Source organism: Zalophus californianus, chromosome 1, assembly GCF_009762305.2.
Source record: "Zalophus californianus isolate mZalCal1 chromosome 1, mZalCal1.pri.v2, whole genome shotgun sequence".
Classification (NCBI taxonomy): domain Eukaryota; kingdom Metazoa; phylum Chordata; class Mammalia; order Carnivora; family Otariidae; genus Zalophus; species Zalophus californianus.
In genome coordinates, this window is record NC_045595.1 from 59,123,573 (window position 1) to 59,150,472 (window position 26,900).

The window sequence follows — 26,900 nt, forward strand, 5'->3', positions numbered from 1 at the left end:
GGTAGGAAGGAAAAGGATTTGAGGCCTAGCCTGTCACATGGGAACAAGTGGGGATGCAAATTATGGTAACATATGCACTAGCAATTTGTGACATGCTTGATTCTCTCAGTCATTCATGTGTGCCTACTACAAGCAAAGTACGGTGATGGACTCTGGGGATAGAGCCATGAGCTAGAGTGCTGAGGCCCTTCCCTCATTGGAGCTTACATTCTGGTGGTGCTGACAGGCGAGGGGGCACAGGCAACAAACAAGTATGGTTTACTGGTTGTAACTATAGAAGATAATCACAAATAGCAATAAATGTGTCATGAAAGAACTAGAATGTGTACAGTGTGATGGAGACAGAGGGCTACTTCACTTTCAATGGACAGCAAAATATTCTGTATGAAGGTACCATTTAAGCCAAGACCCTGTTGACAAGAGGGAGCTAGATTGGCTGAGAGGGGAGAGGAGAACATCCTAGGTTGAGGAAGCAGAAAATGCAAAGACCCTAAGGCAGGAATGGGTTTGACATATCCAAGGCACAGGGAGAAAGCCAGTGTTGCTGAAGCACAGTGAACCAGAGACAGAGTCAGAAGATGACACCTGAAAGGGACCAGGCCAGCCTTCTGGGCTTGCAGTTGAGCCTTTCTCTCTATTGGGGTTTCATTCAGTCATTGCAGCACAAAGGGCTGTAGGCCATGGTGACCAAGTTCAGCGCTGAGATCCTCCACCCACCCAAATGATAAATACAGGCTTCCTATTCTGGGATGGAGGTGTCTCTAGAATTCCGTGTAGTAGGCACTGTGGGGCACCAAATTAAGAAGGAAACTCACCTTAAAACTATGATGTGGGGTGCCTGGGTGGCTCAGTTAGTTTAGCATCCAACTCTTGATTTCGGCTGAGGTCATGATCTCAGGGTCGTGAGATGGAGCCATGTGACCTGTGTTGCAATAGGAAATGTAGTATTTTTATTTAGTTGTGGGACATAAACTTCAAAAAAATAACCATCTTGGCCAACAGACACATGAAAAGATGCTCATCATCACTTATCATCAGGGAAATACAGATCAAAACCACAATGAGATGTCACCTCACATCTGTCAGAATGGCTGAAATCAACAACAGAGGAAACAACAGGTGTTGGTGAGGATAGGGAGAAAAAATAACCCTCGCGCACTGTGGGTGGGAATGGGAACCGGTATGGAGTTTCCTCAAAAAGTTAAAAAATAGAACCACCTTATGATCCAGCAATCACACTACTGGGTATTTGCCCAAAGAATATGAAAACATTAGTTCAAAGAGATACACACACCGCTATGTTTATAGCAGCATTATTTACAATAGGTAAGATATGGAAGCTGTCCAAGTGTCCATCAATTGATGAATGGTTAAAGAAGATGTGGTATATATAGATGTGTATATAATATATGTTATATATGTATATGTATGTAATAATATATATAATATATAGTAAAATAATATATATATTATACAATGGATTATTATTCAGCCATAAAAAGTATGAAATCTTGCCATTTGCAGCAACATGGATGGAACTAGAGAGTATAATGCTAAGAGAAATAAACCAGAGAAAGACAGATATATGATTTCACTTGTATGTGGAATTAAAGAAACAAAACAAATGAACAAGGAAAAATAAAAGAGACAAACGAAGAAACAGACTCCTAACTACAGAGAACAAACTGATGGCTACCAGAGGGGAGGTGGGTGAGGAGATGGGTAAAACAGGTTTTCTGAGTACCCGAGGATATATGGAAGTGTTGTATATTGTACACCTGAAACTAATATAACACTATATGTTGACTAACTGGAATTAAAATAGAAAGAAAGTAAAAAAAGTAAATAACCATCTTTCCTAAAGATGACTTTATTTATTCACTCTTTTCGTAAGATTGAGACATCTATCCTCACCGAGGTATGTCTACTTTTAAGATGTTTTCAAGGGGCTAGTGGAGATTACGAGGCATGGAAAGTATTCCACAGGGGGCAACCCAGGGCCGCATCACGGAGACTGGACGATCGGAGGATGTGCACACAAAACGGATAATAATGTTGCAGATAGACATCAACTCTTTGGGAGGGGATGAAGTCTCCCGGTGGCCAGGAACGGCCTAGTTCGCATGCGCGGGGCGGGGCGGCGCGAGCGGCGGCTCGGCCCGCCTGGTTGGTGGTGTTCGCAGTTACCCCTTCGCAGGCCCATTCCCGGCGCCGCCGCCCGCCTCTCGGTCCCTGAACTGCCCCGGCCAGGCCCGGAGCGATACCGCCGCCCTGGCACAGCCACCGCCACCACCGCCGCCGCCGGCGCAGACATCGCCGGGGCCGGTGAAGATGGGCGCGGTCCCCAACCGCCGCCTGGGCAGTGTCCGCGGCGTGCCCATGTCTTCGCCGCCAGGGCGCCGGGCCCGCCTGTCGTCCCCCGGCACCGGCCGCTCGTCCTCCGAGGCCCGCGAGGAGCTGCGGCGCCGCCTCCTGGGCCTCATCGAGAGCAACCGAGTGATGATCTTCAGCAAGAGTTACTGCCCGCACAGCGCGCGGGTAGGCGGGGCGGGGGCGCGGCCGGCCGGAGCTGGGGTCCCGGCCGGCTGGTGGCGGGGGCAGTGGGAGCCTGGGGGAGGCGGGGTCTTCCGGAGTCCCGGGGACTTATCCCTCCCGTGACCCTGGGGCCCGAGTCCCGCCCGTTCAGCCCTCGGACTCGACCCGGGAGGCGGCGCGAGTGCTCGGCGGCCGGGACTCGGGACCCGGGCCTGGGGGTGGTGATGACACGGAATGAGGACCGGGCCCCGTGGCGTGGCCCCTTTGGCACCGCTGGAGAGGCGGCCACGCTGCCCACCTCCTAGGCTCAGCATACTTGTTCTGGGACCTCCGCCTGGGGGGGTTAACCGCTGGTCCTCCCGCTTCTGGCTGTTAGCCTGACGTTGGCTTTATGAAGAGTTTACTTGGTGAGATAAAATGGAGTTCCGAAAAGTTTTTGCCTGGTAAAAGGGTAGTATGAGGAGAGGCCACGATTTGGGAGTAGACTAGAGCTGGATTCAGATCCCGCTTCCTAACCGCGTGACCTTGACCAGGTTACAGAACCCCACGGAACCCTGGTTTCTACATCTTGTAAAATGAACATAATGAGGGGTGAGAGGATGGTACCAGGTGATGAGTAATTTCACCTGTCTTGCACACTACCTTAACTTTGGGCGGGGGGCTAGCTGGGAATACAGCATTATTTTTAGGGGCACATTTGTTCTTAGTGGAAAAAATAACCCACTTAGAAACGAACCTTTGGAAGATAAACCCATCTGTATGATAGGGACTTTCAATATTTTGAACTATATATTATCAAAAAGTTGAAATAACAATAAATGGAATATGCAAAAACATAAACTCGGGTTAGGTTTGTCAAATTATAGGCTGTTTTTCAGATTTATTTTCAAGTTTACATTACCTTGTATATTGTTTCAGAAAACATATGTCATGCATATACATCTTAAAGAATAATAAAACACTAGTATTTTGGACACCTTGAATGTCTCTCACGGATTAAACTGCTAACCTTAAAAAGTAAAACTGCCAGTTATCTCACCAGCAAAAATGGGTTTATTCAGGAATAGCAGAGAATTACAATCCAGGACAAGCAGGCTGCCATGAAACCATAGGCAAAACCATAGGCAAGTCTGCTGAACAGAGGAGAGGGATGCTGTTTTATAGAGGTAGTGTTGGGGAGGGCTTTATAAACAAAAAGTCCATTGGAGTAAACTGGGAGTTCAAAGCATAATGACTTTTCACTGGCTGTGTTGTGACAGTCTCTCATTGGCTGGCCAGTTCCTGGGGAGAAGAAAGCTGTTCTTTCTGCTGGGGTACTAAAGTAGTATCTGAGCAAGGTCCTTCTCTTCCTTGTTGGGTTTGCAATTGATGAGAGTGGTAGGGCCTGAGAACTATCCCTGCTAAATCTCCCAACTACGTTTAGTGAGGTTTCTCTTTATTAGTATTCACATTACATACTCCTCCCTCCCCCCAGGGTTAACCACTATCCAAAATTCCTTGCTTTTCTTTATAGTTTTGCCAAATACATGTATATCTTTAAATGATATTTTGTTCCTTTTGGTGTGTTTTGGTACTTTATCGTACATACGTATTATTTTGCAGTTTTTTTCTCAGCAGTTTTGTTTTAGAGAATCATGCATATTAGTATCTGTAGCTGTGGTTTGTTAATTTTCATATCTGTAATCCCTAGGATGAATCATACCATAGTTTACTGATTGTGCCGTGTCTAGTATTTTGTTCTTGAAAACAATACAGCTGTGCCTTTTCTTGCACATATCTTCCAGTGCATGTGTGTAACACTTAGAGTAGGTATCTTGAAGCTGAATTACTGGACCATAGAGGATGCATGATTTCTACCTTGCCTAAATGATGCCAAGATGTTTTTCCAAGTGATCATACCAATTTACTCTCCCACTGGCCGTATAGAACAGTTCCCCTTGCTCTACTTGCTTGCCGGTAGTCGATACATTTAATTATTGCCATTCTGGCAGTTATGAAATGGTAATTTACTGTGGCTTTAATTTTGCATTTCCCTGAGGAAGTTGAACATCTTCTCTTGTGTTTATGGGTCATTTGGGTTTCCTCTTCTATGAAATGTTCCCAGCTTTTGCTTATTTCTCTATGTTTTTATTTTTGTCAGTACAAAAATTTTTAGGTGTTCTTTGTATATTTTGGATACTAATTCTTTGTATATATATATGTTGGAAATGTCCCAGATTTGGCTTTTCTTTTGACTCTAATTATGGGATCTTTTAGCAAACTGAAATTTGCCAAGTTTAATGTAGTTGAATCTGTCACTTTTTTTTCCCTTTGATAGTTCGTGCTTTTTATGTCACATTTAAGAAACCTTTTTCTACTCTGAGGTCATAAAGATACTCTCCTGTTTTAGGTCTTGTAAATTTTAGAGTGTGCTTTTCACACTCACCTTCTTTATTCCACCCGTACTTGATGCTGAGTGGGGATCCAGTTTGTTTTTTTCTTTACGACTTATCAGTTATCCCTGCTTCATTTATTGGAGAATCCATCCTTTCTGTGCTACTTTGAATGCTCACTCATCATCCATCTGGTTCTTATATATGCATTGGTCTGTTTCTAAGCACCGCCTTCTATCGTTTTGTTTTGTTTTTAAGTTGTCCTTTGGAGCTTATAAAAGAGCCAAGAGATCAGAACTGTGCCTGTCTACTGCTATATCACTGGGGTCTAGAACGGTGTCAGGCATTTAATGTGCGTTAAACTAATAAGTGGTCTTAGGTCATTCTAGTTAAACCTTTGCTGATGCAGAAAATCTTAGGACAGTTGATCCTCCGTCACCCTGTGTTTGTCAACACTACCAATAATGTGGCCACTAGTTTCAGTCCCATTATGTAATCGGACAGCTCGATTGTAAGAATTTTTTTTTTTTTAAATTGAGGCAAAATTTGTCTCCCTGAAACATATACTCAGTTTTGGAGTTGAATGTTACTCCAGTGCGTAGAATTAAGAACCTGCTTCTACTTGGATGGCAGATTCTTTGTATTTTCCCTGAGTGTTTTTCTTGTCTGGCTAAGCAGCCCACTTTATGTACTCATATCATTTATCTATACACATGACACTTCACTCATTTGATTGTGTAATAGCTTGACTATGAACCTCTGAAAGGTATCACCCCAGATTGGACACCATATTCCATATCCGTCCTTACCTGCACAGAGTCCAATAGAGAGGTTTGTTCCTTAATTGGGCCACTAAGATCATTCAGCAAGCATTATGGGGGCCCAATGTTTGGGACACAAAAATGAATAAACTGTGGTCTTTCTTCCCAAGAACTCATAGTCCAGTGAGCAGTAATCAAATAGCTGTCCTGTCCTGTAGGAAGTACCGGTAAAAAAAAAAAAAAAAAAAAAAGGGCTGTGGGAATGAGAGACAAAGACAGTTGCTTCTGTGGGGGATCAGAAAATTTTCAGGGAAACTAAGCTGTTCCTTGAGGGATATGTTGGATATCTGTAGGTAAGAGAGAGCATCTAGCTAGGACATTAGTATAAGCACCACTAGGAGAGGGTGAAATGAAAATAGTGTGGCTAGATGGAGGAGATATGACGGAAATCAGGAGAGTAAATTGGAAAATAGCTGGAAATTTACTTTCAAAGTGATATTGATGAGACCTTAAAATGCTCACTGTTAAGTGTGGACTTGATGATGTAGGCAGAGCCATCTCAGACTTGAGAGGACGAGTGAAAGGTCTGTGATTTGAAATCTGTCAGTGGTGTGAAGATTAGACTAAGTGTGGAAGCTGCTAGATGGTCTGGAGGCTATTGTTCAAATCAGATACAAGATAATGGCCCAAACTACAGTGGAGAAAATGCCCTGATATTTTAAACCCCTTGCCCACATTAACTTTAAGCCATGTTTCCCCAGCCCTGAATTCATATGTTTGTATGTTAAAATTTTACACATCTCTTATTAGCTTTTGGGGGGGTAGTAAAATACATATAACACAAACTTAACTATTTTAACCATTGTTGTGAACCATGCCTGCCATCTGTCTTTCATCTTCCCCACTGAGTTCCTCATTCCCCCTCCCATCAAGCCTTGGAAACCACCATTCTGCTTTCTGTCTCTATGAATTTCACTAAGCTCTTTACCTCATATAAGTGGAATCATTTGTGACTCGCTTATTTCACTGAGCACAGTGTCCTCAGAGCTCATCCATGTTGTTGCCTGTGTCAGAATTTCTTAACTGATTAATATTCCATTGTGTGTATGTATTTACCACATGATGTTTCCATTGGGTCCCTTCCACCTTTTGGCCATAGTGAATGTTGCTGCTGTGAACATGGGTGTACAAATATGTGTTTGAGACCCTCCTTTGAATTATTTTGGGTATATACCCAGAGGTGGGAATTGCTGGATCACATATAAGGTAGTTCTATTTTTTATTTTTTGAGGAACCACCATACTGTTTTCTATAGAGGTCATGCCATTTCATTTTTCCACCAACAGTGCACAGATTTTCTAATTTCTCCAAATCCTCACCTACACTTGTTATTTTCTGTTTTTTTGTTTTGTTTTTGTTTTGATAGTAGTTATCCTAATGAACATGAAGTGGTATCTCATTATGGTTTTGATTTGCATTTCCCTGATGGCTAGTGATGTTGGCTATCTTTTCATGTCCTCATTGGCCATTTGTTAATGGCTAATATCTGTATGCATGTTTGCAAAATTTGTTTTTGGGGTTTTGATAGAGATTGCACTAAATCTGTAGATCACTTTGGGTAGTATTACCAATATGAAGTCTTCTAGTCCATGAACATGGGGTTTCTTTCCATTTATTGGTGTCTTTAATTCTTTCAGTAGCATGTAGTTTTCAGTGTACAAGTCTTTGCCTCCATCCTAAGTTTATTCCTAAGTATGCTTCTTTATGCTATTGTAAGTGGAATTTTTTCTTAATTTCTCTTAGATTGTTCATTGTTAATATATAGAAAAGCAACTGATTTTTTTGTGTTGATTTTGTATCCTACAACTTTGCTGAATTTATTAGGTTTTTTTTTGTGTGCAATCATTAGAGTTTTATACATATCAGATGTAGTCAGTGAACAGAGAAAGTTTTACTTCTTTTCCAGTTTTGATGTCTTTTATTTCTTTTTCTTGTCTTATTTCTCTGACTCGGATTTTCAGTACTATGTTGAATAGAAATGGTGAAAGTGGACATCATTGTTTTGTTCCTGGTCTTAGAGGAAATGCTTTCACTCTTTCACCATCAAGTATGATATTATCTGTGGTCTTTTCATATATGGTCTTTAGTATGTTGGGGTAGTTTTCTTTTATTTTTAGTTTTTTGAGTGTTTTTGTCATAAAAAATGTTGAATTTTCTTAAATGCTTTATCTGCATTCATTGAGATGCTCATGTAGTTTTTTCCCTTCATTCTGTTAATGTGGTATATTACATTGATCGGTGTTTATATGTTGAACCATCCTTACATTCTAGGAATAAATCCCACTTGGTCATGTTGTATAATCTTTAAAATATACTGTTGAATTTGTATTGCTAGTATTTTGTTGAGGATTTTTGTGTCACTATTCATCAGGGTCTGTGGTTGGTCTGTAGCTTTCTTGTAGTATCTTTGTCTGGCTTTGGTATAAGGATAATGGTGGCCTTACCAGGTGAGTTTAGAAGTGTACCCTTTTCAATTTTTTGGAAGTGTTTGAGGAGGATTGGTGTTTATTCTTCTTTATATGTTTGGTAGAATTCACCAGTGAAGCCATCGAGTTCTGGGCTTTTCTTTGTTGGGAGGCTTTTGATTACAGATTTAGTCTCCTTACTAATTACAGGTCTATTCACATTTACTATTCATTTATTTGTGATTAAGTCTTAGTAGGTTGTGTGTTTCTAGGGATTTATAAATTTCGTCTAAATGATCTAATTTGTTAACATACAGTTGTTTGTAGTACTCTCATAATCCTTTTACTTTCTGTAAAAACAGTAGTAATGGTCCCCCTTTCAATTCTGATGTTAGTTATTTGAGTCTTCTCTGTTTTTTTCTTAGTATAGCTAAAGTTATGTCGATTTTGTAGCTCTTCTCAAAGAAGTAACTCTTAGTTTTGCTGATTTTCTCTATTTTCTATGCTCTATTTTGTTTATCTCTGCTCTAATGTTTATGTTATTTCCTCCCCTTTGCTAACTTTGAGTTTAGTTATGTGCTCTTTCTAGTTCCTTAAGGTGTGAAGTTAGGTTGATTTAAGATCTTTCCTCTTTTTTAATATAAGCATTTATAGCTATAGATTTTCCTTTAATTGCTACTTTCACTGCATTTCACGAATTTTATTTCTTGTTTAGTATGTTTTATTTTCCTTTGTCAAGATATTCTCTAATTTTCCTTGTGACTTCTTCATTGACCAATTGTTTAAGAGCATGTTGTTTAATTTCCACATATTAGTGGATTTCCTAGTTTTCTTTCTGCTATTGATTTTTAGTTTCATTCTACGATGATCAAAAAAGATACTTTGTATGATTTCATTTTTTAAAATTAAGGCTTGTTTTGTGGCCTAGTATATAGTCTGTTGTGGAGAATGTTCCATGTGTATGAGATGTGTATTCTGTTTACCTTGGATAGAGTGCTTTATAATATGTCTATGAAGTCCATTTGGTCTGCAGTATTCTTCCAGTCCTCTGGTTCCTTATTGATCTTTTGTCTGATTGTTCTATCCGGTTTTGAAAGTGAAATATTGAAGTCTCTTATTATAATTGTAATTCGGTCCATTTCTATCTTCTATTTGTTTAGTGTTTGCACCCTATATTTGAAGCTTAGATGTTGGTGGATATATTTTTATGATTGTATATTGTATAATTCTTTTATCATTACATAATATCCTTTTTAGTCTCATAACAGTTTTGATATAAAGTTTGCCCTTTATCAGTAGAGCCATGCCTTCTCTCTTTTCTTTACTGTAAACATGGAATATCTTTTTCCATCCTCTGACTTTCAATTGCTGTGCGTCCTTAGGTCTGAAATGAGTCTCTTCTAGACAGCATGATCCTGTGCTTTTATCCATTCTGCCAGTCTGTGTCTTTTGATTGGAGAGTTTAATCCATTTATATTTAAAGTAATTATTGTTAGGGAAGGACTTTTTTTTAAAGATTGTATTCATTTATTTTTGTGGGGGGGGGCACAGGAAGAAGCAGACTCCCCGCTGAGCAGGGAGCCCCGTGTGGGGCTCAATCCCAAGACCCTGGGATCATGACCTGAGCTGAAGGCAGACCCTCAACTGACTAAGCCACCCAGGCACCCAAGGGAAATACTTTTGCCATTTTATTTGTTTTGTGGGTATCATAGTTTTTTTTGTCCATCATTTTCTTTCTTACAGTCTTCTTTTGTGTTTATTTTTTTAGTGATCCTTCCCCTGTCCTTTTGTGTGTATTTACTAAATATTTTTGTGTTTACCATGGGGATTATGTATAACATCCTAAAGGTATTATTTGTTTCAAACTGATAACAATTTAACTTCCATCCCACACAAAAATTCTGCTTCTTTATATTCTCCCTCTTTTTACGTTATCATTCTCACGGATTACAGCTTTCTTTGTTGTGTACCCATTATCATAGATTGGTAGTTATTTTTTTGCTATTGTTTTTTAAAATCTTATAGAAGAGTAAGAAAATGTGATTATGAACTAAAATTATGATAATACTTCTTTATATGTTTATCCATATATTTACTTTTACTGAAGAACTTTGCATTTTCATATGGCTTTGAATTCCTGAATAGCATTTTTTCATTTCAACTTGAAGAACTGCCAATAGCATTTCTTGTAGGGCAGGTCTAGTATTAATACTCCCTCAACTTTTGTTTGTCTGGGAAAGTCTTAATTTCTCCCTGATATCTGAAGGACTGTTTTTTGTTTGTTTTGGGTTTTTTGTTTTGTTTTGTTTTTTTCTTTTGCCAGATATAGAATTCTTGGTTGATAGTTTTTTTCTTTTCTTTTTTTTTTTAAAGATTTTATTTATTTGAGTGAGAGGGAGCACACACAAGCTGGGGGTGTGGCAGAGGGAGAGGGAGAAGCAGATGTGGGGCTCAATCCCAGGACTCTGGGATCATGGCCTGAGCTGAAGGCAGATGCTTAACTGACTGAGCCACCCAAGTGTCCCGATAGTGTTTTTCTTTTAATACTTTAAATATTTCATCCCTTTGTCTCTGGACTGCAAGGTTTTGACTGAAAAATCCATGGATAATCTTAGGAGGATTCCTTGTACTTGATAAGTTCCTTTTTTCTTGCTGCTTTCAATATTATCTCCTTGTTTTTGTTTTTCAGCAGTTTGATTACAATGTGTCTTGGTATAGGTCTCTTTAGGCTTTTCCTTGGAGGTTTTTGAGCTTCTTGTGTTTGTATATCCACATCTTTCCTCAAATTTGGGGAGTTTTTGTCATGATTTCTTCAAATAAGCTTTATGATCCTTTCTTCTTGAGCTCCCATAATGTATATATTGTTTTATTTTATGATGTCCCTCAAATCTGCTATTCTGTGTTCATTTTTCTTCATTCTTTTTTATTTTTGTGCCTCAGACTCAATAATTTCAAATTCACTGATTCTTTTTTCTGCCTGTTGGCAGTTTTTCTTCCGTTCAACCACTCTAGTGAATTTTTCAATTCAGTTATTGTATTTTTCAGTTTTAGAGTTCCTATGTGGTTCTTTCTGTCTTTTTGTTAATAATCTTATTTTGTTTCCATATCATTTTACTGATTTCTGTTAGCTCTTTGTATTTTCCTCTTTGAGTGTATTTAAAAATAGTTGTTTTAAAGTCTTCGTCTAGTAAATCTGAAGGCTGTATTTGTTCAGGATGTTTTTGGAGATTTATTTTTTCCTTTGAATGGGCCATGTTCTTTTGTTTCTTTGTATGCATATGATCTTTTGTTGAAAATTCAGCATATAAAACAGCTACCTCTCATAGTCTTTGCAGACTGGCTTCCTGCTTGGGAAGAACTTCACTAATCGGTGTAGAATGAAGGTTTAAGGTCTTCTTAGGCCTTTTCTGGGCATTTGTCTTCCCTGGGCTTGTATGTGTTTTTCACACATGGGGTCAGTTTTCCTGTATACAGGGCTGTTTTAAAGTGTGTTAAATTCCTTAAGAAACTTCCCCCTCCTTCTTCTTGGGACCTTAGCTGTTCTGTTGTATTCTTCTGCCTGTAATTTCTTGCCCCCAGGTGTCTACCATGTCCTGGGATATGAAGTCCATTTTCAGTTTTCACGAGCCATGACCACTGCTTCTCATGGCTTCCTTTAGCCTAAGATCCCAGCCACTTTGACTATCTGTATAGTCTGTGTTAGACATCATAGAGACAAATCCCTTAGGCAGCCCTGAGTTTAGAACATTGCAAATTTGGTCTCTCTGCTCTCTCCATTTTGTGGAAGGGAACTGGGGTCCAGACTGCTGCTCACCTCTTACTGTGCCTTGGAGCATCAAGGAGTGGGTGAGGTAAGGGCCATTAAGAATGCCACAGAATTTTCTACCATTTCTACCATTGGACATATGCTTCATTGTTATAGATCTTTGACCAGTTTCCAGAGCTCCTATTAAGTTATCTTACTTGGAGATTGTTGAGCTTCTTGGATATGTAGATTACTACTTTTCATCGAATTTGGGACGTTTTGGACATTTCTTCAAAAAAGTTTGTACTCCTTTATTCTCTTTCCTTTATCTCCTAGTCACACTGTGTATGTGTGTGCTTACTAGTGTCTCATGTTTCTCTGAGACATCCATTTTTCCTCAATCTTCTTTCTCTGTGGCATCAGGTTGCACAGTCTCCATTGATCTCTCCTCAAGTATGCTAATTTTTTCTTCTGCCAGTTTAAATCTATTGTTGAAGCACTCTAGTGAACTTTTCATTTTATTGTGCTTTCCAACTCTTTACTTTCCATTTAATTTTTAAAAATACTTTCTATTACCTTTCTTCATTTCCTTAAGCATAATTTTATTTAATTCTTTGAACATATTTGTAAAGGCTACTTTGTGTATTCAGTATGACATCTGGGCCTTCTCAGAGGCTGTTTCTCTTGCCTGCTTTTCTTCCTGTTTATAGATCCACTTTCTGGTTTCTTTGAATGCCTCGTAGTGTTTTTGGTTGGAACCTGGACATTTCAGGTGGGATATTGTAGCAACTCCAGGTACTGACTCATCCCTTTCTGTGACTTGTTTTGTTTGTTTATTTCTCTATAGTAAGTTGGCAGGATTAATTAAGGGAAGTTTATTTCCACCAAAAGATGGAGCCTCTGATGTCACTTCTGAGTGTGCCCTCTTGGATGTGTGCACAGTCACCCTGGAATGACAGAGATTTTAGCAGGGCTCTCGGTGACTGTCTGTGTAATGTTTTTCTTTTTCTTTTCTTTTTTTAAATTAAGTTTTCATTTGAACTCCAGTTAACATACAGTGTTTCTTAGTTTCAGGTGTACAGTGTAGTGATTCAGCAATTCCATACAACACCCGGTGCTCATCCAACAAGTGCCCTCCTTAATCCCTATCACCTGTTTTGTGTTATGTTTTCTGTCTCCGTCGATATCATACCCAGATGTTAGGCCCCCCTAATTGCAGGCTAGTTGCTCTGTTGTTTTTGACCATGTCCTGGGATATAAATTGTTCCACACTCTGGTCCAGTTAAATCTGGGCTCTGTTCAGGGGTAGTTTTTGAGGTTTGTTTGTGGCTTATTCTGACCCTAGAGGGACTGTTCTTAATGATCTCTATCCCAGTTTTCTCTGGTAAATTTGCTGGCTTGCAGCTTAGCCTGTTACTCTAATGAAGCCACCAGCCTTCTCTTTGTTGCTTACCACCAAAATCTCCATTGCCCTTAGATTTGCCCTTCCACACGGTCTATTTCAAATAAAGTCATTTCTTTTGGATAGAGCTTTGGAGCTCTGTGATCTTATGGTTTACCTCTTCCCTTGAGCAAAATCTCTGAGACCTTGCTTCAGAGCTAGGGGTAGGAGGACAGTGACCTGATTCTCTCAGAGTGACAGCCCTACTTTATGAGCAGGGCTCTGGGTAGGGACCGTAACCTCTGGTCTTCTTGGCTTACCTCTCCAGCCTGAAACCTTGCTCTACAATAGTTTCAGCATGGGGTAGAGCCTTTGCTATCTGAGTGGGGGCTGTGTGGAGGAAGGGAGGAAAGGAGTCCCTGTGTTGTTAGCCGCGCTCGCCAGGAAGGTAGCCTTTGCCACTCAGAGCTATGAGAATATTAGGAAATGCTGGTGGCCTGCCCCTTCTGGTGACAGCGATTTCAGTCTTGTCCACACTCACTTGAAGTGGAGCTTCTAGGGCAGGGGAGGGAAGAACAGGAACTGACTCTGCCTGTTCTTGATTGACATCTACCAGATCTTTTGACTAAATGTTTCATTTGGTGTGTGCCCTTTGGACAATCCCCAGAGACTTTAAGTGTTTGTTTTTTGGGTTTTTTTGTTTTGTTTTGTTTTAATAATTTTCACCAATTGTAGGTGTTTCACCAGGGAGCAGGTCTGCCAAGCTCCCAGTGTCTCCATCTTGGAAGCGAAACATCTGGACTTTATCTTGAGGGCTGAGGGCACCGAAAGTTGTTAAGTAATGGTGAAAAGTGGGCTTTAAAATACTACTTTGGCTGCAATTTAGAGAACTGAACATTTTCTTTGGACACATTTGTGTCCATATTTCATAACTCTTTTGAATCCTTATGAGAGTAAAACTCCAGTAAATTTTTGTTCCAGGTTAAAGAACTGTTTTCTTCTTTGGGAGTTGAATGTAATATCTTGGAACTTGATCGAGTTGGTAAGTAGAATGGGTAGTGTATACTTTTGTTTGTAGTAGATGTCAACAAGATTGACTACTTCCCATTTGCTTTGTTCAATTCAATTTTCTCTTGTCTCTTTGGGTTAGGTGAGCTGTTATTGTCTACATTCAACCATACAGAAAATAGAACTCTACATGGCAAATAATTTGGTGTAGATTTTTTTTTATTTATATACTTTTCATATTTGAGGGAAGGGAGCAGGAAGAAGATGTATAAATTGCTAAGGATGGAGTATTTCCGGCATTTAATATGTATCTGCCAACTTTCTGGCAAAATAGATTAAGCTGTAATAAATGAAAAGAAACTACCCTTATTTCCTGACTTTATTATACATGAGAGAAACACATTAATTTTTCAGCTTTATATTTTTAATTCTTGTCATGCATGCATCCATCCATCTAATATTAACCAAGAGTTTTACCCACGCTTGTGATCTGCAAGGGTGGGAAACAGGGTGGTAAACAGAAAAGAGTTTGATTTCTGCCTTCACCAGACTTCACCAACTCCTTTTAGCCATGTCTCCCTAACAAATGAAATGTTTTTGAATCTTTGAGACTTTTCTACAATGTATACCACATAGGGCAGTCATAAGTAGTTGTGGCCCTATTTTATTTTTAGGGGTGGAGGAGACATTTTGGACCATGGATCATAAAGATTTTTCAAATGTAATTGTAGGAAGCATTTTCTGAGTTATGACAGTGGAAGCAGGTTTTATCCTGATATTTGCTCTTTAAAGAGAATTTTTATTTATTTGTCCCAGCAAGGCCATTGAATGATAGATCAAAATCTAATTTAGAAGGGTTCGTTTTAAATGAATTTGTAGGTTTGTCTTTATTCTTTAAGGTTTCCTTTGAAAACAGGTGTTTCCCCTTCCTGAGTCATCATTTCATGAAGTTATGTAATATGTAAATATGTAAGTACTGACGTTTTATGGGTGCGTGCATGTGAGCGTCTGGTGTTGTAACACTTCTGTTCAACTCCCAAAAGTTTGGAACCCTTTCAATGTTCTTATATATTTAAGTTTTTATTCTTCAGATGATGGGGCCAATGTCCAAGAAGTGCTGTCAGAGATCACTAATCAGAAAACCGTGCCCAATATTTTTGTGAATAAAGTGCATATGGGTGGATGCGATCGAACTTTCCAGGTAATAATGGTATTATATGTTTTTAATGCTATTCAAAGTTTGGTTTTGAATCTATCTAAAAGGGGAGAAAATGGCTTTTAAAAAGGAGTCTATTCATGGGGCACCTGGGGGGCTCAGTCGGTTAAGCATCTGCCTGCGCCTCAGGTCATGATCCCAGGGTCTTGTGACTGAGCCCTGCCTCTGGCTCCCTGCTCAGCGGGGAGCCTGCTTCTCCCTCTCCCTCTACCTGCTTCTCCCCCTGCTTGTATGCTCCCTTGCTGTCTCTCTGTCTAATAAATAAAATCTTAAAAAAAAAGGAGTCTATTCACTTGTCTTTTGGAAGTTGTAAAGTGGAAAAGCATAGAGGCTGGTTATCAGATAATCTTGAAAGTGGTGATAGATAAAATTGATGTTCTTAGGTCCTTGTTTTATAACTACTTCCTTTTATTAAAACTGTGTTCCTTTGTATTTTTTTATGTATGTATGTAAATGGTAGTAATCAGTGATTAAATACTTAATATTTGACACTTAAAATTACATTTTCTTGGGAAACTAGATTGTCCAGATTTATGTTAACCTATGATCAGCATTGTTATCTATTAATAGCCTGCGTTAGTCCCAGAAGCTCCACCTCAGCTCACGTGGTGGTATGGAGCATAATGAGAGGCCCCGAGAAACACCTCGGGAAGTGCTGGTCTTACCATTCCTAACCTGGAAAAGATGTCAGAGGATGAGTCTGGAGATGCAGAGTTATCAATTCCATTTCATACTTAGGAGATGTATTTTCCTTAGGGCACCTAATAGTAAGGAGGCCAAAGGAATCCTTTTTAGAATGTGCCAAAAGCCTCCATGGGCACTCATCCATCTGGGGCCATGTGCCATGTGCTGAGTCCTACAGTGATAGAGTGCTTCCACTGTGTTTCCCAGGATGAACTGGTGCCACGTGGTGTTTCTAAAGCCAGCTTCATGGGATGGAGCACCCACCTTCACATAAAACTATTGCTACATCATGCATTGATTGTCTCAACTTGCCTAAGCTACTTCTGATCAGAAGGGAGGGTCAAGTGAGCAGGAAACTATCATGCAGAGCTAGCCTTATGACCATTGCTGAAAGAAAAAGCAAAATTTTTTGTTGTATAGGAAGTTTACCAGGATGCTGCAAAATTTAGGTCAATTTATGAGAAACCATGTAAAAATTTGATGTGCATGTCCTGCTGATGATGCTTAAGAATTGTTTTCAGAATAAAGCCTAGCACCGGTGAATAAAAGATAGAGGATCTTGAGAAATGGTACGTGGCTATTTTACTTAATTATAATACTTTGATGATTAGACCAAGGAAAATGACCTCACCTGACATAAAGCTGTGACCTATGGGTCATTTGACACACGTGTAGCCATCAGGTGATAATGAACAAAAATGTACATACTTAGCATAAGTTCTATCTAGTGGGACCCTATTTGAATACCATCTAGATAAATTTAAAATTTGAACTTAGATGAATTAGGGACTGTTTCTAAGAGTTTTAGAAAAGCAATCCATGCTGATTCAACATAGGGTACAAAGGAACAGATTTAAGACAGGTCATGCCTCCTCTCTCCTTTGATCTGTAGGCCCATCAGTGTGGCTTATTACAGAAGCTCCTTCAGGAAGATGCAGCATTCGAATATGACCTCATTGTCATTGGGGGAGGTTCTGGTGGCCTTGCATGTGCGCAGGTATGAAAATAATGAAACCCAGAGATAATTTTCCTGGTGATTGCCGTAAGCACTTCTTCAGCTACTTTAAAAAAGCCAATTTTGATGTTACAGTCCAGGGCTTTTACTAAATTAATAAAGAGAAGGGACTGTGTTCTTCCACATTCTTTTCCTTTCAGGGAGAGAAAAACTGGGGGGTTGTCAGGAAAATGACAAGATCTTTATATGTAGCTTTTTTTTTTGTAGGAAGCCGCCATCTTGGGAAAGAAAGTTATGGTGCTAGACTTTGTGGTCCCGTCACCTCAGGGCACGTCCTGGGGTAAGCAGTGTTTTTTTATTGTGACTCTTGTAGTTTTCTGCTCTTTACAGCCGGCTTTGTCTTTCTTCAATCTTGTTAATCCTCACAACAGTCTCAAGTTGTATAACTAGCCTGTTTCATAGATGAGGAAAGCAAGTCTCTCTCAGGTTAAGTAACTGACCTAAAATCGCATAGTTAACAAGTGGTGATTCGGAAAGGTAATATAAAAGTAATGATTTTGCAAAAAGAAAAAATTCAATGACTCCAATATTCCAACACTTGTGCCATAATAATTCTTGCACACGTGCATCAATGTTTTTCCTTTGGTTGCAATCACAGTGTATACTGTGTGGTGCTCACCTAAGTCTGCTATGACCTTGTCTTGTGTTTTGGCATCAGTTTCATCGCTCACTCTAATGGCTGCATGATGCTCAGTCAAGTTAGTGTGTATGCTATCATCCAGGTCCCATCAGCAAAGTGCACAGTGAGCTTCCAGTTGTAGATGAGCGTTCACTTTAATAGAACATGCAGATTTCGTGTTGGATATTTTCTGCTTATGGATCAGATCCATTCTTCATGTCTCTACCTTTTTCCATGCCCCAGAAAGCTAATGCATTGGCAACGTTGCCCTCTGGCTTCCAGTTGGGCTCGACCAGTTAGTGGTCATCGGAGGAGAACAGGAGGGAGGAGAGTGGAGTTGGGGGTGTTCATTCCCCCAGCTCCTGCCCTGCTGATCCCTGCAGGCATGGAAGGCCACCTCCCCTGTCATGGCCAGCCCCCCGTGGGCTGTCACTCACTCAGTGTGCTTTGCCATCACATGGGGTTGGCGATGACCCACTCACTATTCTGCTCCTCCTCGCTCTTCCTGCCCACACCCCTGTAATCATTTCTTTATAAACTCTCCTCAGTTTCCCAGCTTGAGGGTGTCATCTGTTTTCTGCTGGAACCCTGACAAAATAGGAAAATCATGTTTTAAAATTTAAATTTATTGAAAAATTTTACCGTAGAATTTCATACTATCTTGATTTTCCTTCTAACATTTGTATGTTAAAAAATTCCTGTGTGTACCTGTCTTTGTTTTCTCCCTCTCTCCTCCTGCCCTGTCCCTTCTTTGTGTCCTGTCTAGAAATACCCTACTTCTCTGGATTACCAGAAGAGAGACTGTTCAGAGAGGGAGTTTCCTTACTCATGCCCAGCACGGGGGCATCACACATGGCCTTTTTGCACTGCTCGAGATTGAGAGTAGATGTTACCAGGCAGCTTGCAGTGGACCTAATATCGGCTCAGAGGAGGAGTCAGACTTACAGAGAATAAAGGCTAGAAGCTGGGGTTCTGGCCCTTGGTCTGGTATCTATCTGATTAATATAGTTCTGATCCCTTTATGGATCAGACTCAAATGAAAATTTTGGATTCTCTCCCCAGAAAACTATTCAAGTGTACATCTGTATTTTTGCTCATCTTTGGGTCTCCTTCACAGACCCTCATTTGAAAAGTTTGGCTTAACCATTTGCATGTTATTGTGGGGTCTGCTGTTGGCCCCACAACCATCTGAGTGTGACATTTCCACAGGTTTAACAACACCTGCTCTGCATGTGCGTAGAACCATGTGCATGCCCACAGACATGGAGTGTACGTCCACAGACACGGAGTATACACCCACAGACACGGAGAACCATGTGCATGCCCACAGACACGGAGTCACGCCCACAGACACGGAGCGCACACCCACAGACATGGAGGGAACATTCAACCTATTCTCTTCCTTCTCAGGTCTTGGCGGGACTTGTGTAAATGTGGGCTGTGTTCCTAAGAAACTGATGCATCAAGCTGCCCTTTTGGGGCAGGCATTAAGTGACGCCAGGAAGTTTGGCTGGGAGTACAGTCAACAAGGTGGGTAACAGTACATAAAAATACAGATGGGGAGAAAAGAAGAAAGAATGAGTTTCTTAGAGAAAGACTTGGTATTTATATTTCTACAGTTGAATCTGAAATTTGTTTAATGACCACTCATTAGGACCCCACTTTGGCATAGAGGATCACTTGAAACCTGGCCCTGCTCTCGGGGACCTTGGTGCCTTTGGCAGCTATAGTCATTCCATAGTTTTTACAGAACGTGAGAGAGAATAATTGCTATTTTCGGATTTCCTTCAAGTGTAAAGAAAATAGACTAGCCAGGGTCATTATTTGAGTTTTATCCATTATCGTGATAACATTTTCTATTTTACCAGTGCTTATATATGTCTTTGTTTAGTGAAATATGGAAACCAAATTCACCCAGTAGACACTTATTGTTTAGGCTCTGACGATATAGATAAGAGGAAAATAGAGCTTCTGCCCTTAAGCAGCACACGGTCTGTTGGAAGAGAGGAGAAGAGAAGAGAGGCGATTCTATGTGCTGTGGTTCACAGTGAGGTTTTGAGCATTGCCTTGAGGGGCACTTACTGTATCCTTGAGCATCTGAGGTGGGGGAGGTGACCCTCGAGCTGAATCTTGAAGGCCACAGAGAAGTAGGTCATAAAGACAGGAAGCAGTGTGCTCTGGAGTTGGGAGAAAACATGGAGTCTTTGGGGGATAGTGAATGGCTGGCATGGAGAATGGGGGAGGGATCCTGGAAGAAACAAGATTACAGAGAAGCAGGTCGTGGTGGCTCTTAAATGCCATCTGAAGGAGTTGTGATTGATCCCAGAGGGAGTAAGAGAGTCATTGAGAGGTGTCAGCAAGGGAGGAGCCTGAACCACAGTTTGGATTCTGGATCCCTCTGGTGGCACCAAGGAGTTTAGAAGGCTGGAGGTGGGGAGGGGGGCAAGTCCAAAGACAGGGAAGTGAGGTGGGGTGCTGTCACCTAACCCAGAGGAGAAATGACCAGGCCTGGGCCAAGACTGATTTTGGACTGGAGAATGTGAAGTGGATTTAGAGGATTGAAGGCCTGGAATTGACAGGCTCGACGTGGATGGGTGATTTTGTCTCTTTAGAATAACATTATGGAATTTCTAAAAAAATTACAGAGACTTGTCTCCGAAGAGATTTTGGTGGAGGAAATGTGTGCATGAGCATATCCTTCCTGGTGATTTGGCTGGGCCCCCCAGGTCACAGGGTGGGTGGAGGGTGAAGGAAAGGAAGGAATCCCAGAAGAGGGAGTGGGTGACAATGCAGTGTATTTGCTGAGCTGGAAAACACAGGCAGGTGTGAGTTAGTGGCCAGGTGTGGTGGAGTTCAGCATAATGAGTTGTGGCTGGACAGATTCTCCATGGACAAATTTCCCCAGATACTCAGCTCTGTGGAGAGCTTTGGGTCCAGCTTTAGTATCAACTGGTTGTAAATAAAATGAGGTCTTTGCCCTTGGCAGTTTAACTTTGGGGTCATCTTCACTTTCAAGAATGCTTCTCCCCGAATCCTTCATCTTGTATGGATTTTCTCCTGCAGAACACCTGGTGGGAGTTCGCTATCAGGGGATGGTTTGTGCTTGAGAGAGGTCTAGGCAGGGCCTGGGTTTGCAGCCCGGGTGGTGTTTGAAGTCTTAGGAATTGCTGAGAGGGGCTGGGGAGGCCCTATGGATGGAAAAGAATAGCAGACACAGACAGGATCCTGAGAAACGTTAATACCTAAGGGGTGGGTGAGGAAGATGAGGAAAAACCAGGAGAGTCATGTCACAGAAGCCAGGAGGGGCTAGATTTTTTTAAGGATAAGACTTAGGGCTTAGAGAGTCTCAGAAGAGAACCATCTGGAGGGAGAAGGTGCCAGAAGGCCAAATGGATTAGGATTTGAATTAGGTACATTTTAGATTGGCATTTGGGTAGTTAAGGAGTCTCTCTCTCTCTCTCTTTTTGTTAAGATTTTATTTATTTGCAAGAGAGAGAGAGAACACAGCAGGAAGAGGAGCAGAGGGAGAGGGGCAAGCAGACTCCGTGCTGAGCACCAAGCCAGATGTGGGGCTCAATCCCATGACCCTAAGATCATGACCTGAGCAGAAATCAAGAGTCAGACACTTAAGTGACTGAGCCACCCAGGCACCCAAAGGAGTCTTTTTAAAACTAAAAGTGTTTATACCCTGTTTTAATAATTCTAAAATAATCAAAGCCAAGTGGGAAGGAAACACTGAATGCCCCATAATGGAGAAAGGCCATGAATAATGGAACTGTACACGTGGTCTGTGATGGGAACAGCCAGGAAGGGAGGTGTGTGGGTAACTCCCCATGTAGGGTTCCCCACAAGTTAATAACTTCTTGGTGTATCAGCCCTGCCCGGCACCCACAGCCCCACACTGCTGGGGCTCTGCACGTTCGGCGTGTGGTGGGGGAACAGCCGGGTGTATGCTCATGCCACTTTGCCTCACCTGAGGGTCCAGGTTATGTTCTTGAAATTACCTACATGCTTAATATTCCTAAATACTTTCTAATTCCCTCAAGTGGGTAAAATCTTGTTCCACATATACAAAAGGCTTCTAAGTTAGTTTTGGGTTGCTATACTAAGAAATACCTAGCTAACCATCACATGGAATTTGGAACTTAGCAGTGTTTAGGAACAGGCTTCATGGAATGGCCAAGAGAAGTCCATAGAATCTAAGCGGTAAGAGAAAGGAACTGAAAGCATGCTGAAATCTTGGTGTGGGAGAATGTTCTAGATACTTTGGTTTTTGACATTGGTAGAGAAATAATGGATTAAAATAAATTTAAGATGTATACATATTTCCAGATCAGAAATTGAATATAGAACTTCCAAGAAAAAGGGAATGGGAAATATACAAATAAACAGCATGAAACTAACTTAAGCAAAAAACAACCCAGAAAACAAGAAGGCAGACAGACATAGGGATAGTCTTTTACATATTAGAATAAAGCTGAATGAATAAACTTCTCAAGTTGTGTAGACAGAATTCATCTGTGTGTTTACAGGACACACACCTAAAACCAAAAGAGATAATTGTTGAGAATACAGGAATTTTAAATTTTATAAGGCTAACTTAAATTTTCCTATTTAAAATGAAATAGATGGGAAATTTTTAAATAGGTGAGAGAAGCTGTATCAGGGAAAGGCAAACCAAAGCAATGGCAGTTAATACCAGATAGGGAGACTACAAGGCAAAAAACCCCGCACAAAAACATATACACACAAACACACACACACGCACACACACACACGCACACACACACATATACCCCACACTCAGGAATTAACGATTTAGCACCCTCCCCAAAATAGAATCAATGAACAAAACCAAGAATATATTTGAAAATGCAAGTAAGTAGGTAGACCCAAATTTGGCAAATCCAGTCGGGGAAACAGGAGAGAGAATTCATACAAATATGTAACATTAGGGGTCTTGAGAAAAGAAATATAACTACAGAAAGAGAAGAGAAAAAACAAATTCAGGATACAAATTAGTGGTAAGAATTTTAAATATCTTGATGAAAAGGAGTATATTCTAGGAAAATATAAATGACCAGGATGGATTTGAAGTATCAAAGAAAACATTGCCTAAGGACAACCCATTCTCCAAGACACTATAAATTTACATGTAAATTTCCTCAAATCTGTAAGGAAAGACACTTTTTAAAATATTTAAACTGTTCTAGAGTTTAGGAAAAAATGGAAAGTTCCACCTTTTTTTTTTTTTTTTTGAGGCTGACTTAACAGTGTTACAGAAAGATCGTCTAAAAATAGAAAGCTATGGCCATTTGCAATGACGTGGATGGAACTGGAGGGTGTTATGCTGAGCGAAATAAGTCAATCAGAGAAAGACATGTATCATATGACCTCACTGATATGAGGAATTCTTAATCTCAGGAAACAAACTGAGGGTTGTTGGAGTGGGGGTGGGTGGGAGGGATGGGGTGGCTGGGTGATAGACATTGGGGAGGGTATGTGCTATGGTGAGGGCTGTGAATTGTGCAAGACTGTTGAATCACAGATCGGTACCTCTGAAACAAATAATGCAATATATGTTAAGGAAAAAAAAAAGAAGAAGAAGATAGCAGGAGGGGAAGAATGAAGGGAGGGAAATCGGAGGGGGAGACGAACCATGAGAGACTATGGACTCTGAAAAAACAAACTGAGGGTTCTAGAGGGGAGGGGGGTGGGAGGATGGGTTAGCCTGGTGATGGGTATTAAAGAGGGCACGTTCTGCGTGGAGCACTGGGTGTTATACACAAATAATGAATCATGGAACACTACATCAAAAAACTAATGATGTAATGTATGGTGATTAACATAACAATAAAAAATTTAAAAAAGAAAGCTATAGCCCATAGAGCTAGAAAATTCTAGAAAAAACAAATCCTCTCCAGCAGTAACTAAAAGAATGCACTATGACTTCTGAGGGTTCATTCTGGGGATACAAGAATGAGTCATTAGGAAACTAGAGTAGGGATGCTAAAATCCACATGATGACCTGGATTCCAGCTCCAAAGGCATTTGATAAAAATTTCATATCCACTATAGCTCTTATAAAAAAAAGTCATTAAACTAAGCAAAGAAATAGACATTTCTTTTACATGATGAAGAAAAGTCAGATGTAAATATTTGATGGAGAAGAGCTTGAGCCATTTACATTAAAGTCAAGAATCAAACAGGGCAGCCCACTTTCACTACTATATCTGCATTGTTCTGGGGCTTCTAGCCAGTGCACAAAAAGGAAGAATAGGAAAGAAAAAGTACATACTTGAGAAGAAGGAAAAAAAAGATATAATAAATCTATAATTTGAATTATATACAAGATACCTAGAACATACAAGAGATCGAGCTAAAAATGTCAGAATTATTAGAGAAGTTGCTCAGAGGATATATGTGTAAAAATCAATAGATTTCTTACATTAGCAATAAGAAGTTAAATAAACAATGGAAAATTGCAACAAAATGATAGAATAACTTGGCATAAATTTTCTAGGAATGGACAAAATATATAAGGAAAGAATAGAAAAGCATAACAAAAAATATACTGAAATTTTTGGATGGGATGTTTCAATATTATAAAGACATTATCTAAAATTTAATTTCTAAATTTTATTTAAGTCCAGGAAAAACCTCAATTTTTTTTTCTTTTTGGAACCTGACAGATTATTCTAAAGTTTGTATTGAAAGTAAATATATGAGAATAGCTCTGCAGCCTTTGAGGAAGTATGGGAAGTGATTTTTCCCAACAGTAGGTAGAATTGTGATAACTGTTGCAAAGCTTAAACAGGTCAATAAAACAGTACAGCAAGTGCTAGTCCCTGGGCTTGCCTTATTAGAATTGCCCGGTGGGAGCTTGTCCTGAATCCATGGGTTTGTGGCAAGTCCAACGATTTGTATGTTTCAACCTGATTCCCAGAGGATCCTGATGTGCAGCCATATTTGGGAAACCCTGATGTAGAGTGTTTCTTTTTTTAATTTTTTATTGTTATGTTAATCACCATACATTACATCATTAGTTTTTGATGTAGTGTTCCATGATTCATTGTTTGTGCATAACACCCAGTGCTCCACGCAGAACGTGCCCTCTTAAATACCCATCACCAGGCTAACCTATCCCCCCACCCCCCCTCTGCTCTAGAACCCTCAGTTTGTTTTTCAGAGTCCATCATCTCTCATGGTTCGTCTCCCTCTCCGACTTACTCCCCCTCATTCTTCCCCTCCTGCTAACTTCTTTTCTTTTCTTAACATATATTGTACTATTTGTTTCAGAAGTACAGATCTGTGATTCAGCAGTCTTGCACAATTCACAGCACTCACCATAGCACATACCCTCCCCAGTGTCTATCACCCAGCCACCCCATCCCTCCCACCCCACCTGCACTCCAGCAACACTCACTTTGTTTCCTGAGATCAAGAATTCCTCATATCAGTGAGGTCATATGATACATGTCTTTCTCTGATTGACTTATTTCACTCAGCATAACACACTCCAGTTCCATCCACGTCGTTGCAAATGGCAAGGTCTCATTCCTTTTGATGGCTGCATAATATTCCATTGTGTATATATACCACATCTTCTTTATCCATTCATCTGTCGATGGACATCTTGGTTCTTTCACAGTTTGGCTATTGTGGACATTGCTGCTATAACCATTGGGGTGCACGTACCCCTTCGGATCCCTACATTTGTATCTTTGTGGTAAATACCCAGTAGTGCAATTGCTGGATCGTACGGTAGCTCTATTTTCAACTGTTAGAGGAACCTCCATACTGTTTTCCAGAGTGGCTGCACCAGCTTGCATTCCCACCAACAGTGTAGGAGGGTCCCCTTTCTCCGCATCCCCGCCAACATCTGTCGTTTCGACTTGTTAATTTTAGCCATTCTGACTGGTGTGAGGTGGTATCTCATGGAGGTTTTGATTTGGATTTCCCTGATGCTGAGCGATGGTGAGCACTTTTTCATGTGTCTGTTGGCCATTTGGATGTCTTCTTTGGAAAAATGTCTGTTCCTGTCTTCTGCCCATTTCTTGATTGGATTATTTGATCTTTGGGTGTTGAGTTTGATAAGTTCTTTATAGATTTTGGATACTAGCTCCTTATCTGATATGTCATTTGCAAATATTTTCTCCCATTCTGTCGGTTGTCTTTTGGTTTTGTGGACTGTTTCTTTTGCTGTGCAAAAGCTTTTTATCTTGATGAAATCCCAATGTTCATTTTTGCCTTTGCTTCCCTTGCCTTTGGAGATGTTTCTAGGAGGAAGTTGCTGCAGCTGAGGTCGAAGAGGTTGCTACCTGTGTTCTCCTTTAGGATTTTGTTGGGCTCCTGTCTCACATTTAGGTCTTTCAACCATTTGGAGTCTTTTTGTGTGTGTGGTGTAAGGAAATGGTCCAGTTTCATTCTTCTGCATGTGGCTGTCCAATTATCCCAACACCATTTGTGGAAGAGACTGTCTTTTCTCCATTGGACGTTCTTTCCTGCTTTGTCAGAGATGAGTTGACCATAGAGTTGAGGGTCCATTTCTGGGCTCTCGATTCTGTTCCCTTGATCTATGTGTCTGTTTTTGTGCCAGTACCATACTGTCTTGATGATGACAGCTTTGTAATAGAGCTGGAAGTCTGGAATTGTGATGCCACCAGCGTTGCTTTTCTTTTTCGGTATTCCTCTGGCTATTCGGGGCCTCTTCTGGTTCCATACAAATTTTAGGATTATTTGTTCCATTTCTTTGAAAAAAGTGGATGGTATTTTGATGGGGATTGCATTGAATGTGTAGATTGCTCTAGGTAGCATTGACATCTTCACAATGTTTGTTTTCCCAATCCATGAGCATGGAACGTTTTTCCATTTCTTTGTGTCTTCTTCAATTTCTTTCATGAGTATTTTATAGTTTTCTGAGTACAGATCCTTTGCCTCTTTGGTTAAATTTATTCCTAGGTATCTAAGGTTTTGGGTGCAATTGTAAATGGGATCGAATCCTTGATTTGTCTCTCTTCTGTCTTGGTGTTGGTGTATAGGAATGCCACTAATTTCTGTGCATTGATTTTATATCCTGCTACTTTACTGAATTCCTGT

General features: G+C 40.4%; 1 protein-coding gene across 3 annotated transcripts in view; it reads left to right on the forward strand.

The window, feature by feature from the left end:
- The first annotated feature begins 2,131 nt into the window (after window positions 1–2,131).
- TXNRD3 (thioredoxin reductase 3) overlaps window positions 2,132–26,900 on the forward strand; it is a 66,014-nt gene continuing 41,245 nt past the window's right edge. Inside the window, exons 1-6 of one of the 3 annotated variants that reach the window (XM_027586266.2) lie at window positions 2,132–2,538; window positions 14,241–14,301; window positions 15,359–15,468; window positions 17,060–17,164; window positions 17,390–17,462; window positions 19,212–19,331. In XM_027586266.2, the coding sequence (XP_027442067.2) occupies window positions 2,332–2,538; window positions 14,241–14,301; window positions 15,359–15,468; window positions 17,060–17,164; window positions 17,390–17,462; window positions 19,212–19,331 (676 nt within the window). In that variant the 5' untranslated portion in view covers window positions 2,132–2,331. The remainder of the gene's footprint in view (window positions 2,539–14,240; window positions 14,302–15,358; window positions 15,469–17,059; window positions 17,165–17,389; window positions 17,463–19,211; window positions 19,332–26,900) is intronic. The other 2 variants (XM_027586270.2, XM_027586267.2) reach the window with 2 other exon arrangements.